Source organism: Pleurodeles waltl, chromosome 6 (genome assembly GCF_031143425.1).
Source record: "Pleurodeles waltl isolate 20211129_DDA chromosome 6, aPleWal1.hap1.20221129, whole genome shotgun sequence".
In the NCBI taxonomy this organism is placed as follows: domain Eukaryota; kingdom Metazoa; phylum Chordata; class Amphibia; order Caudata; family Salamandridae; genus Pleurodeles; species Pleurodeles waltl.
In genome coordinates, this window is record NC_090445.1 from 660,431,412 (window position 1) to 660,447,646 (window position 16,235).

Sequence of the window (16,235 nt, forward strand, 5' to 3'; positions counted from 1 at the left end):
ACGATACACTCTGGGCACCAAGAGTCCTCCAGTACCGCTGGAGTCTGTCATCCACTTGTGAGACTGTGGCTTTGCACTCCCCAGGATGGCACAGTGGGCAAGCCACCCACTGTAGAGACTTGAGAGACTGTGGCTTTGCACTCCCAAGGATGGCACAGTGGGCAAGCCACCCACTGTAGAGACTTGAGAGACTGTGGCTTTGCACTCCCCAGGATGGCACAGTGGGCAAGCCACCCACTGTAGAGACTTGAGACTGTGGCTTTGCACTCCCCAGGATGGCACAGCGGGCAAGCCACCCACTGTAGAGACTTGTGAGACTGCGGCTTTGCACTCCCCAGGATGGCACAGTGGGCAACCCACACACTGTAGAAACTTGAGAGACTGTGGCTTTGCACTCCCCAGGATTGAACATTGGCCGTGGAGGCCCCTCGTGGATCTGGCATCGTGGACTCATGTGGCTGAGGTGGCCCCCCTTCCCTTCCCCCTGAGGTGCCAGTAGTTTTCCTATCTGATGCCCCTGCAGTGTTCTCTCCAATGGATTCGGGTCTCATGTGTGGGCTTTGCCCATGTGTTGAGGACCATTGGCCCACGTACAATGACAGAAAGCCAATTCTGACGGGACAATATACATATGTGTATATAGTTATGGGATGTTCGTCTTACTTATTTACTTTGCCTTACAATATATTTGTATTACATTAACTTATTATTTTGTCTTTGCATTCTTCCGGGGGGTTTGGGGGGTGTCACTCTGAGTTGTTGCTCTGCATTGGTGTGTAGGTAGTTGGGGGGGGGGTCGCATATGTGTGTGCACGTAATCTTTTCTCCTCCCCCCTCCCGTGTGTCGTAGGTGCAGTACTCACCGTTGTCTTCTGCGCCGGCGTTCGTGCTCCTGGTAGAGGAGCAGGTAGACAATAGCTGGTAGGATGTGTAGTTCTGGTTCCATGCTGTCCAGATTCCTCGTGGAGTGTGTAGAGGTGAGCGTTTTCCCGTTCGTAGTCTGTTTCCGCGGTGTTTTTATCGGCGGGGCTTCCGCCCCGGAAAAGGTGGTGGATTGGTGAGTTGTGATAGGGTGGGCGGTACATTGTCTCCCGCCTGTCTGTTGGCGGTGACCCCCGCGCTGCTTGTCTGTACCGCCGTGGCGGTCGGAGTGTTAAAGTGGTGGGCTGTGTTGGCGGTTCCCGCCAGGGTCGGAATTCAATTTTTTTGGCCGCATGCCTGTTTGCGGGTTGGCTGCCGCTTTAACACCGACCGCCAGGGTTGGAATGACCCCCTATGTGTTTTAGGCACCTATTTGACCTCTGCACCTGACCGGCCCTGAGCTGCTGGTGTGGTAACATTGGGGTTGCCTTGAACCCCCAACGGTGGGCTGCGTATGCACCAAACTTGAGACTTGTAAGTGTTTTACTTACCTTCAAACCTAACCTTTACTTACCTCCCCCAGGAACTGTTGATTTTTGCAGTGTCCACTTTGAAAATAGCTTATTGACATTTTTACAAAGACTGTATGTGATATTGCTTTCATTCAAAGTTCCTGAAGTATCTAAGTGAAGTACCTTACATTTAAAGTAATAACTGTAAATCGTGAACCTGTGGTTCTTAAAAATAAACTAAGAAAATATATTTTTCAATATAAAAACCTATTGGCCTGGAGTAAGTCTTTGAGTGTGTGTTCCTCATTTATTGCCTATGTGTATGCAACAAATGCTTAACACTACCCTCTGATAAGCCTACTGCTCGACCACACCATCACAAAATAGAGCATTAGAATGATCTCTTGTTGCCACTATCTTACCTCTAAGGGGAACCCTTGGACTCTGTGCACACTATTTCTTACTTTGAAATAGTATATACAGAGCCAACTTCCTACACCAGAGCAGTCAGATTATTCTACAGCAGTGATTTCCAACTTTTTGACTTCTATGGACCCCCACTTTATCATTACTGGAACCCAGGAACCCCCACCCAATGAATCATTTTTGGAATCCGGTGACTCTGCAATGAGTCATTACTGGATGTCAGTAGCCCAGACCTAAACATTATTGATGGTTTGAACCTCAAAAGAATAGACACAAAAATACAGAAACAAGCATTTCATCAAACATACACATATGATAACACATTTTATTTAATTTGCAAACAGAAAAAAGAAAAACATTTAAAGCTTAATGGAAAGGTTGCAACTTTTCTAAATTCAATTGATCCCACACATCGCCCATACAATATTCCGTCCGATGCATCTGCACTGCTCCCACAAATCAATTTGAAGGTAATAATTTTATTTTTAGTCTCCAACTTCGAATTCCTTGACATTTACAGTACGTTTTAAAATATTCAATTGTACATTTAGCCACTTTTTTCATGACATTTTACTAATCTGTTAATATTAGTTAACTTTCTATGCAGTCACAAACCTTCCCAGAAGGCTTCGTGGACCCCAGGGGTCCCCGGACCACAAATTGGGATGCACTATTCTACAGAGTGTAACAGCCTTTGACTTGCATACACTTGTGTCTATACCACGTCAGACACATCTTTTCTCAACTTAGACAGTTGCTGCTGTGACTGCTCTGGGGGCTAAACAACACTGTATTAACTGGGCCTCTAAGTAAACCAATGGCTAAGGGCAGCCTGTCTGTACTGGAATCATTACCTAGCTCCGCAAGCACACTTGTGAAATAAAGGTTCAGAGATCAGACCTCCCTTACACATGTACAGATAGAGAATGCAGTGGCGAGACCTCATTCGTTAACAGTATTATGTGAACAGTGCTTGCCCAGCATGACGAAGTAAATGTAATTGGGATGACCGGATGGGCCGTTGGGAGCTGCCATTTTCACCCTTGCTAAACGTGCAATCAATCAATTAGCTCTTTTGTAATACCTAAAATTTGCTTTAATGATTTTATTACTTTACAACATCATAAATAACTTAGATCAACCAGACGTTAATTTACAGTATTATTCAATAATGAGGGGTATAAGACTCTCACAGACAAGTATAAAATACATATTACATTGGGTCTGTATAAATAAAGGCAACATGACTTTTGTAGTAACTTCAAGTGTCTTACTTCTGAAATTACTATTTTAGCATAATGTACGTGTATCTTCACGACACACATCATGAAGAGACCAAATCTATACTTGCAAAGGCATTTTTACTAGACAAATTAACTCCCAGAGACATGACATTAATTATGTAGATCCTTATAAAAAAATCCGACATCAGCACCATTTAATTAAATTCAGGAGCCATTGCAGGTATTGGATGGTACCTATGCATGTCTATATGTCAGCTAGTAGACACCTTTTCATCCGATGGGACACGTTCCTGAAAAGCAGTTAAGAGGTGGATCTTTTAGACGATTCCAGCGATCTTTAAGGTATGAGGTGAATGATAGAGTTTCAGCATATGTTTTGGTTATATTGTTACAGAAAATTAAGTCCTTAACCAAATCCGAAACTTTGGTGGGGGGCGCTTGCACACAGGCCAAGGTAACACATTTTCTCACCTTCGTAGGTATCTTTTTAACATAACCCAACAAGTGAAGGATGGTTATTAGAGTCAATCATAAAAATAAGAGTCTCAAACACTTGTTTCCAGAAGTCAACAGTCATTGGGCAAGTCTAAGCTAAGTGTATAACGTCAGCTCTATCAGCCTTACACCTGGGGCATCCAGGTTGCACATCAAGTCCAATATCACAGACTGGGGATGTGGTTTATTTTATGCAGGGCCTTGAATTAATTAATCTACACCTACTGTTGAGTAACACCTCACCCGTTTCAGCAATATCAACAGATTGAGTCAGTCAGGTCCTCTCCCAGGACACGTAACCAATTACTCCTCGCTCTCGAACCTGGCAGTCTGTGTATTTTAGACATCAACTGGTATATTTGGAAAACTGGACTGAGAGACTTCTTGGTGGTAATAACATAATTCAGCACCAACAGGAGAGTGGCTCTTTTGGAAAATCAAGATAGTGGGCCTGAATCTTGTGCCTCAATCTGAAGTACAAAAGTATGTCAAAAACACAAAAGGTGATGGGAAGAATGCTTGCAATAAGTCTAACCACTGACAATTCCTCTGAGTAGTATTCTCACCCATCGTTATATGGCCCACCATGCCACCTCAGTTTGGATCCAGCTATAGGCAAATAAGTCTTGAACCTGCTCCAATAGGAACAGTACAGTCTGACCTTCCAGACCACGTTCTTCCGGAGTCAGAACACAAGCACCCAAGGCTGTTTTTGCCCTGACTGGGGCTCACCAGTAAGGTGTAGCTTGGTTCCAGTGGCACAGCGAGAAAGGGTCCCACACTCTAGGCATACCCTTGCCGCTTTAGGTCAGTACAACAATAAACACAAAAATATGTCTAAAAGAGATATCCTGCCTCTATTTGTAAAAAGTTCTATAGTCATAAATATTCCCTTCACATATAAAACCGCCATCCTCATTAATCCAAACTGTTACAGCTACTGTTTGGCTTAGGGTTCCAGAGTGGCCATTAGCATAGGATTGTCAAACAGAAGGGCGCAAGGTGAGTACAATTTAACTAGTCCTGCAATGCAATTTAATTTGTGTCATGCACAGCAGGTGTGTACAACTGGACTCCTATTTACTGCAGGTCTTCGAAGATTGCTAGATATAAGTAGCCAATATTAAGGGTAGGGTAATTTCAACTTTATTGCTTTTGATGGAAGTTTTGTCTGCATGGTACCGGCCATAGGCATACTAAGCCAGTGCCACTCAATAGTATAGTTCAGTAACTGCAAATTCATCTCCCAGGTAAAAGAAATGTCAGAGTGCCCATTTATTCATTCTTGTCTGACTAAATAAAGTTCAGGAAAGGAATTCTGATGGATCTGAAAAATGTTAGGTACAGTGTGAGGTATATTTAAAAAGAGGTATAGAAATTGGGTTTGGAACACCATATTCATTGCTGCCACTCTGCCACCCAGGAAAATAGGGAGTTGCTGCCATCTGGCCAATTTATCATGCACTTTAACCAGGGCTGTCCCATAATTTTCCAGTATTACAGTTCAAGGATCTTTGAGAATTTTAATTACTAAATGTTGGATGGAGTCCTCAGAGCACACAAGAGGAAATGCAACATTTGATTTGGAGGTAGCGCTTATTAACTTATGCACTACTGATATAGTCCAGTTTACCTGGAGTCCTGAAACTCACGCAAGATGAAGGAATTCTCAGAGAGTATAAACATTTTGGCTGGGATGTTTAACACAATAGGATTGTCAAAAGCATACAGAGATGATATAGCTTCCTCCCCAGATAACTATTCTATTGGCAGAGTTCCCTGTGATGATCAGAGTTCAGTGGCAAATACATGATGAAGAGGGTCATGCTTGCATGTCTTAATTGTGGGTTTTAATTGGCGATTAATCCCAATGCATGCCATCAGACTGGTGTACAACAATGTTATCATCAAGACAAATATACCCTTCCCCAGTCCCACTCTTTTCAACATCGCAAATAACTAAGAGCACTCTAGTGAGCACATTATTTTATGCACATCTGGAAGTTTAGTAACTGCAGGGAGCTCTGGACTTTTTTCAGTGTGCAACAAAGAGAAGGAGGTAAGTTATCAGAGGGTGAACACTATCATCAAAGATCTCTAGGGTCTTCTATTGTTATTGCCCAACCCTTCCTTGACAAGCAAGTATTCTGCTCGGCCTGTTTCATTTCCCAAAATGGTGCACCTACGCATATTTCCCTGGAAATCGGACTTCTGTCAGCTCACTCCTGAAATTTAATTGAAGTGGAATGTAACATTATGTGTGTCTGAGCTTTCAGCTTCTAATCTTTTGGGGTCCCTTTCTATAGTACATTATGTATCTCCAGAGTACTCCAGTTTCAAGATGCATACTCCTAGAATATAAACTTTAAATGCCTAACGGGATGCATACCTGGAGACTGAGACAGTAGTAAGATTAAAATATTCACCAATACCCTGTCTGATATCTTCATTAAATACTCTATCAAACAAGGAACTAGAAGGAAATATCCTCAGCTAGCTACTTGAAACCACCTGTGGAAATAATAGCTTTAAAAGAATGTGTGAATGATCAGAGAGAGTGCGGGGACGGATGTCCGCTCTAGCGGCATTTACGCAAGTTCTTTAGTGGCAAGACAGTAGTCTACTCAAGAGCATGCATCATAAATGCATTAATAGTATAGGTATAGTCACAACGGGTTGCATACTAGTGGTGCCAAGTGTCCGTCGGGGAATGAGTTTCTATTGTCTGTACCAGCATTTGGGCAGAGCATGAAGAGGTTTTCAAGCAGTTGAACAGTCTTCCTCAGTGTCTAGGATAATGTTGAAGTTACCACTCGACACTACACTGAGATAAAATGGCTTAATTTGAATGCATGTATTTATGAAAACTAGGCAGGTGTCAGTAATCATAACTTGCATTAGTAGGACTCTGCTGCAATCTGAACAATACATTTAAAATCTATCCCCCATTTTAACTAAGAATACCCCTCCTCTAGGCGGGGAGTTATAGGACTCTAAATACTAATGTCTACCCCAGGCTTGATCAATTAAATAAATTTCTCATATATGGAAAATGTCACTTACCCAGTGTACATTTGTTCGTGGAATGTTGCGCTGCAGATTCACATGCTGTGCATTATCCTGCCATCTAGTGTTGGGCTCGGAGTGTTACAAGTTGTTTTTCTTCGAAGAAGTCTTTTCGAGTCACGGGACCGAGTGGCTCCTCCCTTTCGGCTCCATTGCGCATGGGCATCGACTCCATCTTAGATTGTTTTCCCCGCAAAGGGTGAGGTAGGAGTTGGTAAAGTAAGGATACTAGAGGTGTCCATGCAATGGAGTAGAAATGTATGTACATAGTGTATTAAAGGAATGTTTATTTACATATTTACAATTTACATGCAACTAAAACGGCTACAGGCTCCCGGGGAGGTGGGAGGGCGCATGTGAATCTGCAGCGCAACATGCCACGAACAGATGTACACTGGGTAAGTGACATTTTCCGTTCAATGGCATGTGTAGCTGCAGATACACATGCTGTGCATAGACTACAAAGCAGTAATCTCCCCAAAAGCGGTGGTCAGCCTGTAGGAGTTGAAGTTGTCTGAAATAATGTTCTCAGTACAGTCTGTCCTACTGTGGCTTGTTGTGTTGCTAACACATCTACACAGTAATGCTTAGTAAATGTATGGGGCGTGGACCAGGTGGCTGCGTTAAAAATCTCTGTCATTGGTCATTGGACCCATGAGTCGTGTTAGTACAATATTAAGATTCCACAAAAGTACTGGTGGTGTTCTTGGGGGTATGATTCTTTTTAGTCCCTCCATAAAGGCTTTGATGACTGGGATTCTAAAAAGCGATTTTGTATGTGTAATCTGCAAATATTGCAGTGAAATGGATTTTAATGGAAGAAAAAGCAAGATTTGCTTTTTGTAAGTGTATTAAATAACTTACAATGTTTTGTATGGCGGTGTTTAGCGGCGTAATTTGATTGACCTGGCAGTAGAAAACAAACCTTTTCCATTTATTAGCATAACAATGCCTTGTTGTGGGGTTTTCTTGCTTGTTTAATGACCTCCATACACTCTTTTGGGAGGTTTAGATATCCGAATTCTAAGATTTCAGGAGCCAGATTGCTAGGTTAAGCGATGCTGGATTCGGGTGCCTGATCTGTTGTTTGTGTTGAGTTAACAGGTCTGGTCTGTTTGGTAGTTTGATGTGCGGTACTACTGAGAAGTCCAACAGTGTGGTGTACCATGGTTGGCGCGCCCACGTTGGCGCTATGAGTATTATTTTGAGTTTGTTTTGACTCAGTTTGTTGACCAGAAAAGGAATGAGCGGGAGAGGGGAAAAAGCATAAGAGCGGGAGAGGGGATGACCAGCTGATCCATAGAGCATAGCCCTTAGACTGAGGGTGTGGGTATCTGGACGCAAAGTTTTGGCATTTTGCGTTTTCTTTTGTTGCAAACAGATCTATGTTTGGTGTCCCCCAGCGGTAGAAGTGATCTTTTAGAATTTGGGGATGTATTTCCCATTTGTGAGACTGTTGGTGATCTCGACTTAGATTGTCGGCTAGCTGATTTTGAATGCCTGGTATATATTGTGCTATCAGGCGAATGTTGGTGTGAATTGCCCAGTGCCAGATTTTTTGCGCTAGGATACACAGTTGTGACGAGTGTGTCCCCCCTGTTTGTTTAAATAATACATTGTTGTCATATTGTCTGTCTTGACAAGGATATGCTTGTGGGCTAGAAGGGGCTGAAAGGCTTTTAGTGCTAGAAAGACTGCTAGCAGTTCTAAATGATTTATGTGAAGTTGTTTTTGTTGACTGTCCCATTGACCTTGTATGCTGTGATTGTTGAGGTGTGCTCCCCACCCAATCATGGAGGCCTCTGTTGTGATAATGGTGTGAGGTACTGGGTCTTGAAAAGGGCGCCCTTTGTTTAAATTTACAGGGTTCCACCATTGAAGCGAAGTGTGTGTTTGGCGGTCTATCAACACTAGATCTTGGAGTTGACCCTGTGCCTGCGTCCATTGTTTTGCTAGGCACTGTTATAAGGGCTGCATGTGTAGCCTTGCATTTGGTACAATAGCTATGCATGAGGACATCATGCCTAGTAGTTTCATCACAAACCTGACCGTGTATTGTTGGTTTGATTGCATGCTTGATTTTATATTTTGAAACAACTGGACTCTTTGTGGACTTGGAGTGGCAATTGCTCTTTGCGTGTTGAGTGTTGCTCCCAAGTATTGTTGTATTTGGGATGGTTGTAAATGTGAATTTTGGTAATTTATAGAAAACCCTAGATTATGCAGAGTATCTATTACATATTGCGTGTGATTTTGACATTGTTGTTGAGTGTTGGCTTTTATTAGCCAATCGTCTAGATACGGGAATACGTGCATGTGATTTCTCCTTATATGAGCTGCTACTACAACTAGAAATTTTGTAAATACTCTGGGGGCCGTTGTTATTCCGAATGGCAACACTTTGAATTGATAATGTTTGCCTTGTATTACAAACCTGAGGTATTTCCTGTGAGATGGATGGATGGGTATGTGAAAATATGCATCCTTTAGATCCAGTGTTGTCATGTATTCTCCTTGTTTTAGTAAAGGGATTACATCCTGTAGTGTTACCATGTGGAAATGATCTGATTTGATGAAGAGATTCAGTGTTCTGAGATCTAAAATAGGCCTTAACGTTTTGTCTTTCTTTGGGATGAGGAAATACAGGGAATAAACCCCTGTTCCTCTCTGGTGAGAAGGTATCAGTTCTATGGCTTCTTTTGCTAGTAGTGCTTGGACTTCTATTTGTAATAGGTCTAAGTGTTGTATTGACATTCTGTGCGTTCTTGGGGGAACATCTGGAGGGAATCTTGTGAACTCTATACAGTAACCATGTTGGATAATTGATAGAACCCACATGTCTGTGGTAATGTGTGTCCAATTGTGGTGGTATTTCGTTAATCTCCCCCCCCCCACTGGTGATGTATGTTGGGGAAGTGTGACATTGAAGTCACTGCTTGCTACAAGGGGTCTGCTTGGTAGGCTGGAATTTCCCTCTTCCTCTTGGGAACTGTCCTCTGTAGGAACCACAAAACGCCCCTCTCTGGTACTGAGATTGGTGAGTAGGTTTTGTTTGGGAGGTGGATGGTTCTGATGGTTGCTGTCTAAACCCTCCCCTAAATTGTGGTTTCCTAAATGTTCCCCAGTATCGAGAGGAGTAGAGCGCGCCCATGGCTTTGGCCGTGTCCTTCTTCATTTTTTCTATTGCGGTATCCACTTCCGGGACGAATAGTTGATGTTGATTAAATGGCATATTCAATACCGCTTGCTGTATCTCTGGTTTAAACCCAGAACTTCGCAGCCATGCATGCCTCCTAATTGTTACTGCTGTATTTACAGTTGGTGCCGCTGTATCAGCAGAGTCTATTGCAGAGCGGATCTGGTTATTTGATATGGCCTGTCCCTCTTCAACCACTTGTTGGGCACGTTTTTGATGCTCTTTGGGGAGGTGCTGGATGATGTCTTGCATCTCGTCCCAATGTGCTCAGTCGTATCGGGTAAGGAGGGCTTGTGAGTTGGCAATTCGCCACTGATAGGGTGCTTGCGATGCCACTCTTTTCCCAGCCGCGTCGAACTTACGACTTTCCTTATCAGGGGGTGGCGCATCCCCTGATGACTGCACAACCACTGAGTCCGGAGGGAGCTGTTGTGTAATAAACACAGGGTCTGACGGGGGCGGTTTATATTCTTTCTCGACCCTTGGCATGATTGCTCTCCCTTTCACTGGTTCTTGGAAAACCTGCTGTGCATGTTTAAGCATGCCCGGTAACATTGGCAGGCTTTGATATGATGCATGCGTGGATGCCAGAGTGTTAAACAGGAAGTCGTCTTCCACTGGTTCTGAGTGCATTGTTACATTGTGAAATGTTGCTGCTCTGGCCAGTACCTGCGTGTAGGACGTACTGTCCTCTGGTGGCAAAGGTTTTGTCGGATAACACTCTGGACTATTGTCCGAAACTGGTGGGTCGTATAGATCCCAGGGGTCGCCATCGTCTTGAGTCATCCCAGTATGTGTGGGTGACAGTGCCATTGGTGTACCCACTGGTGACAACTGTGGAGATTGAAGTGGGGATGTTTGTGGTGAGAACTGTGGGGGTGGTGATCTTTCTCTAACCACTTTGACCTTTGGTTGCATCTCAGTCTCGTGAAAAGTCAGTTTTCTTTTGGCCTTGAGCGGAGGGATTGTTTCTATCTTCCCTGTATGTTTCTGGATTTCTAGCCTTTGTGGAGTTTGATCATACTCTTCTAGATCCAGTTCCTGCTCAAATCTGTGCTTTTCTTTGAGCTGTAGAGAGACCCTGCTCTTCCGTGTAGGATGCTTTTTTCGTCTCCGAAGCCGTTTTTTTCAGTATCGAAACCACAATGGAGATTGTTGGTTTCGGCTCCGAATGGCTTTTTCGAGGTTTACTCGAAACGATTATTCAATGCAGACTTTTTTCGGTGCCGGTTTCTCGACCGGAGTCGGAAGTCTTCGGCACTGATTTGGCCTTTTTCGGTGCCGATGTTACTTGGTCACCATCTTTTCTGTGGGTTGAGCCATGGCCTTCCGGCAGTGGCGTCCCCGAGGCCTTTTGTTTCTTGACCTGACCTTGGGTGTGGGACGGGGCAGGTGTACTCACTTATTGTGCTGCCGTCGGTGGTCGATCCCCGTCGGATTCATCCGAGTCCGAACCCTGGTTGGATATCCGCATCTCTTCTTCCTTGGCTTTGAGATGCTGCGACTTTTTCGACGCCATCTGTAACCATCTTGCGCGTCGATCTCTTAAGGTATTCTTGGATCGAAACGCTCTGCAGGCCTCGCAAGTATCCTCTCTGTGTTCGGGTGATAAACACAGGTTACAAACCCGATGCTGGTCTGTGTAAAGATACTTGGCGTGGCACTTCGGACAGAAACGGAAAGGGGTCTGGTCCATTAGTTCTTTGTCGACAGGTGTGATCGGGCCGACCAGGCCTTGATTAAGTGCGGAACCCCCGAAGGTCAGCTGAAGCGGTCTTGTTGTCGGTGCCGATGTGATGACACTAAACCGGTCCCGAACGCAAACAATATTGACGAATTTCGATGATTTTCTAAGTTTCCCCGATTCGAATTAAGGCGCGAAGAAGAACACGTCCGAACCCGATGGCGGAAAGAAAACAATCTAAGATGGAGTCGACGCCCATGCGCAATGGAGCCGAAAGGGAGGAGCCACTCGGTCCCTTGACTCGAAAAGACTTCTTCGAAGAAAAACAACTTGTAACACTCCGAGCCCAACACTGGATGGAAGGATAACGCACAGCATGTGTATCTGCAGCTACACATGCCATTGAATATATATATATATATATATATATATCAATACTTAGTGCACTGCCATGTAATCTGAGCATCAGTACTTCACATTCTTATTAAACATCGTGAATATTCTGTGTTGGTTGAACAAACGTTTCCCATGTAACTCTCCCCTCACTACCCACCACACTGATCTCCAACTCTGTGACATGTTTCCCTCCCCATCTAGAAAAACATGACCAAAAATAAATGTGATCAATATATATTACGAATTATGTTTGAGGCCTCCCAGTAGCCAAAAATCTGGGGTAATATTGCCACTAGTGCCCAAACCCTTTATTCTACATAGTATCCTTGCACATATTAATCATACAACCTATGTACAGTAGGCTAACATATTACCAGACCACATTTATAAATTCATGGTTTGGAAAACAAAATATTCCCTGTTGTGTCTTTTTGGCACTCTCCGGGTAATCAAAAAGCAGAGCATAATATAAAAAACCCAGCAATAGAGCATTTCCTACAGTGAGCAGTGGTAAAAACCCATAGCACGAAAGCTAAAGTTGTCAGTCACTAAAAACTATGTTCCTTCTGTGCTAGCTTCAGAGTCTTCTTGAGTTCCTGGCAACGTGGATCTCCTCAGTTCCTTAGGTGCAGGTTGCTACATCTCTTTAAAAAAATGACATCACTGCCTTAGAGTTAGTAACTAGGTTTTGCTGGGGGGCAGGGGGGCAATCAGCAAAGTTCATGCTGCTAGAGTTTATTTTTTACTTGATTAAAGGCTTCTTGCACAGCAATTGTTATGTAAGGGTAGAGTGAGGTTGTAGGTGCTTCATACTTCAAATCTCTTTTCTCCCAGGCCAGCCTCAAACCCATAACACGGTTGAGGTAGTTTAGAGCTTAGCAATGATGGGTCACACTGAAGCCCCAGAAGGTGGTTTGGGTGCCAGCAGCCTGTGTGTGGGCTCAAAGATGATGAATGGGGAGAATGAATCAGCCCAAATAGTGAATTAAATAGATTCCCTGAGGGGAGGAAGTGAACATGGATTTTCAGACTCCAGAATCTAGATGATGCATAGATTATTTTTCCTTGACCGTGCCTCTAAATGTTAATTTTTCGCCTGCATTAAATCTAAATATCTTTCCAGCTCCTATATCTTCTTCTGTTCAGCCACATTATCCACTGTTTTGGATAGGCATATCTCTATCGCCAATCATTCTCAATGTTTATCATTTTTTTCCATTCATTCTACCCATACTATTAGAAAGGGTATAATTTTTCCCATCAATGTTTTGAAGGCCATTTTTATTTTCAGGAGTAATGTTTTAAAATCTGTGTCTTCCATTTCACCATACTCCATCTCTCGGTCCATAGGTGCTGGGTCCTCTCCTCTTGGAGATGACCTTGTAAAGCGCCTGGCCTCATCAATTAGCTTTGCCTGTTTTTGATCTGCTTTGCCCTTTAGGTATATTTCATGGCTGGGCTGTGTTTTCTCACAAAGAAAGCATCATTTGTGCCCCCCCCCCCTTGTGTCATAACTACCAGTTCCATAGCTGGGCAGTGTTTGTATTCACAGTATATTCATCCATATGAATGGGAGCACAGTTCCATAGATGAGCAGTGTTTATATTCACAGTATATATTGACCCATATGAAGTGAAGAATTCATAGTGGTGTTATGGTCCTGTATCTATTTTGTCAGCAGCGATTCTCCAATTAGACTGTAACTGAATTCACTGTCAAGCGTCTCTCAAAGCGGATATTGACAGGAGCACAATAGTTCAGTCATTCAAAGTAATTTGTCTTCCTTCATGAGGGGGAGATCCCCTGTGAGTTTGATATTTTGGTGTTTCACTTTTGCAATTTGATTTCACGTTTTCATTTGCAGCATTTTTACTCTATCATAAGGGGCTGACAGTTTTGCTACTCACCTCCTAGTAAGATGATCAGTGCTGGCAGGTTGCATCTCAGTCCCTAGACCTCTTCACTTTGGGCTCCCTCCCACAGTCTCACAGGCGCATACAGCTGTCCAAAATGCCAAGCCCCTCGTTTCTTCTTCATCCGATCAGCTCAGAAGGCATCCAGCTCCTGTTTCCTCTAGTGCTGGCCCCTAGTCTGTTATGACCACCACGGCCAATCTCCCTAGACACGAGCCCCGTGATGCAATAGCACCACTCCTCAGTGTGCCTTCTCAGGCCAACAGGTCCCAGTTACTGCGGCCCGCCAGTTACCACACTGCTGAATCCCAAAATTGTTGTTGCTGACCTAGGACAGCACTCCTATATTCTACACAAGGAAATCTTGGGGCAATCATTAGCAGAAGTTATAAAAAATGATTGGCTTGGGTTAAGGAGCAGCTCGTTCAAGCTGCCATATTCTTTTACGACTCCCTTGCAGCCCCACTATTTCTCCCTCCTAAGTTAGAGAAATCTTCTTAAAGGATTCTGAAGGAAATTGGCATATCCGTATTGGGAGACCTGTTCCCTAATGTTATCTTTATAGATTTGCAAGAGAATAAAGCTAAAGGAGGCAGCACTGCAATGGTGATCTTGCTGTACTATAGAATGTGACTGGCCATGAAGGCTATTGCTTCAGACATCCTTCATGGTCCGCAGAATTTGTGTTGCTCACAAAATATGATTCAGTGGGGCACACAGGAAGTACTGTTGTGCTCATGTTAGGGGAACAAATTAAATTAATTCAAATACCTCCACAGTATGAGTTATACCGAGGAACGTATAGCTAAATTCTCCCAATGTGGAGTGTAGATTGTAAGAAGTGCAAAGCAACAAATATAGCCTTTCTTCATATTGTGTTGCTTTCCCTCCAGGGCTAAAACTCTGGACTGAGATGTTTGCCTTCCTGAATGAGATGGTGGGAGCCACTATGCTTCCAAGACCTGAGCTCGCCTTTTGGGTGACACCAAACAGGTACCCAAGAAAGTATGTGAATTTATGTATGGCTTTGCTCCTGGCTAAGTGTCAGGTGGTGATGTGTTGGAAGATCACCAATCCCCCTAAGTAGGAAATGCAGATGAAGGACATGGTAAACTGTAATGAGCTACTGGAGGGCTACAACAATGTTGTGCACCTCAGGGCTCACCCAAAACAATTTTGGGAACTGGTATGACCATAGTTGCAGCAGAAAAACGACACTGTAACATGCATTTTCTGAGATGCCCATTGCCTTATGATTACAAGCATCGTAAATCATTTGATGTGGAGTGGACATACTGATGCACTGTAATTTTCCCCTAATGATCAAAATTTGCTTATGGCTGTATTTTGTTTTCTGGTATCACAATTGCTTGCTCTACCCCTCCATTACTTGCCAGTTCAACCACTCGACTAGCACATACCCTCTACTCCCTCCCAGGTTCCGTTTTTATGAACCAACTTCTCTATCAAGCCATCTAGCTCGAAGTCTAACCTCACATCACTGATGACCTGTACCATTTTCCTACTTACCAATATCCCAATTCTCCTCATGCCTGTTGTTTATCATTTGCACTGATATCACTAGCAACCATCAGGCCATCGCTTTCGCTGACATATGATTTGTTTTACATTTTTATTGTCTATTAAACTTTCAGTCTATTGCAGCACTCAAACAACATACTAGGTTTTTCAATTTCACACTTACATTTCGTTTTAAACTGCCATTACAATGATTGCTCAGGTCTTCATGCCTTGAAGAGCAGAAGAATGGCTGGATAGTACAATGAATGTAAACCAACTGCTCTACAGGGGAAGGCATGCTCTACACTGCTTTTATGGTCCTCTTCTGCACTGTTTTGATATGCTTTGATTCCCTAATTCACAAAACCTACACACGCTTTGATCCTGCCCCTTCAACATTATCTTGATCGTACTCCTTCCAAGACTTACTCTATTCAGAATATGTGCCCTCTAAGAATCACTCATTGCTTGACCGGCCCCTTTTAGAACCATCCTATTTAGGAACCATTCTTTTCCAATTTATCTATTCCTTACCAGTGCTCAGACCCATGGCTCTTTGTCTGCTCAGCTTCTTGCAGATGTCTGGTCGCCGCTGCAGCCAATGCTGCTGCACTCTCATTCTGAAATTCTGTGGAAACAGCCTGAAAATTAAAAGTGGAGGGGAGTTGGAGGAGTAATTTAAAAACTAACATGGATGCCCCTTATGCTCGGGACGTGAAGTTATTTAACCAAGCCTAGATCATTCTGTCAGGGATGACCAGTGTGTAAGGAGATGTTTTGACTATTTTAAGTTCAGAGAAAGTCAAAAGATGTTTTTATACGTCACTGCTTTCATGAGTTGAAAATAGAGGGGTTTGGGTCTGATGTAAGAGCAAATAAACTTTTATATGCCGATTCTGAAGTTCACTGGCCATGAAGGAG

At 43.4% G+C, this 16,235-nt stretch overlaps 1 protein-coding gene across 1 annotated transcript in view; it reads right to left on the reverse strand.

Annotated features, from left to right (window-relative positions):
* IPO9 (importin 9) overlaps positions 1-16,235 on the reverse strand; it is a 567,644-nt gene that overhangs the window by 446,635 nt on the left and 104,774 nt on the right. Inside the window, exon 12 of the mRNA XM_069239031.1 lies at positions 15,849-15,955. Coding sequence (XP_069095132.1) covers positions 15,849-15,955 — 107 coding nt within the window. The remainder of the gene's footprint in view (positions 1-15,848; positions 15,956-16,235) is intronic.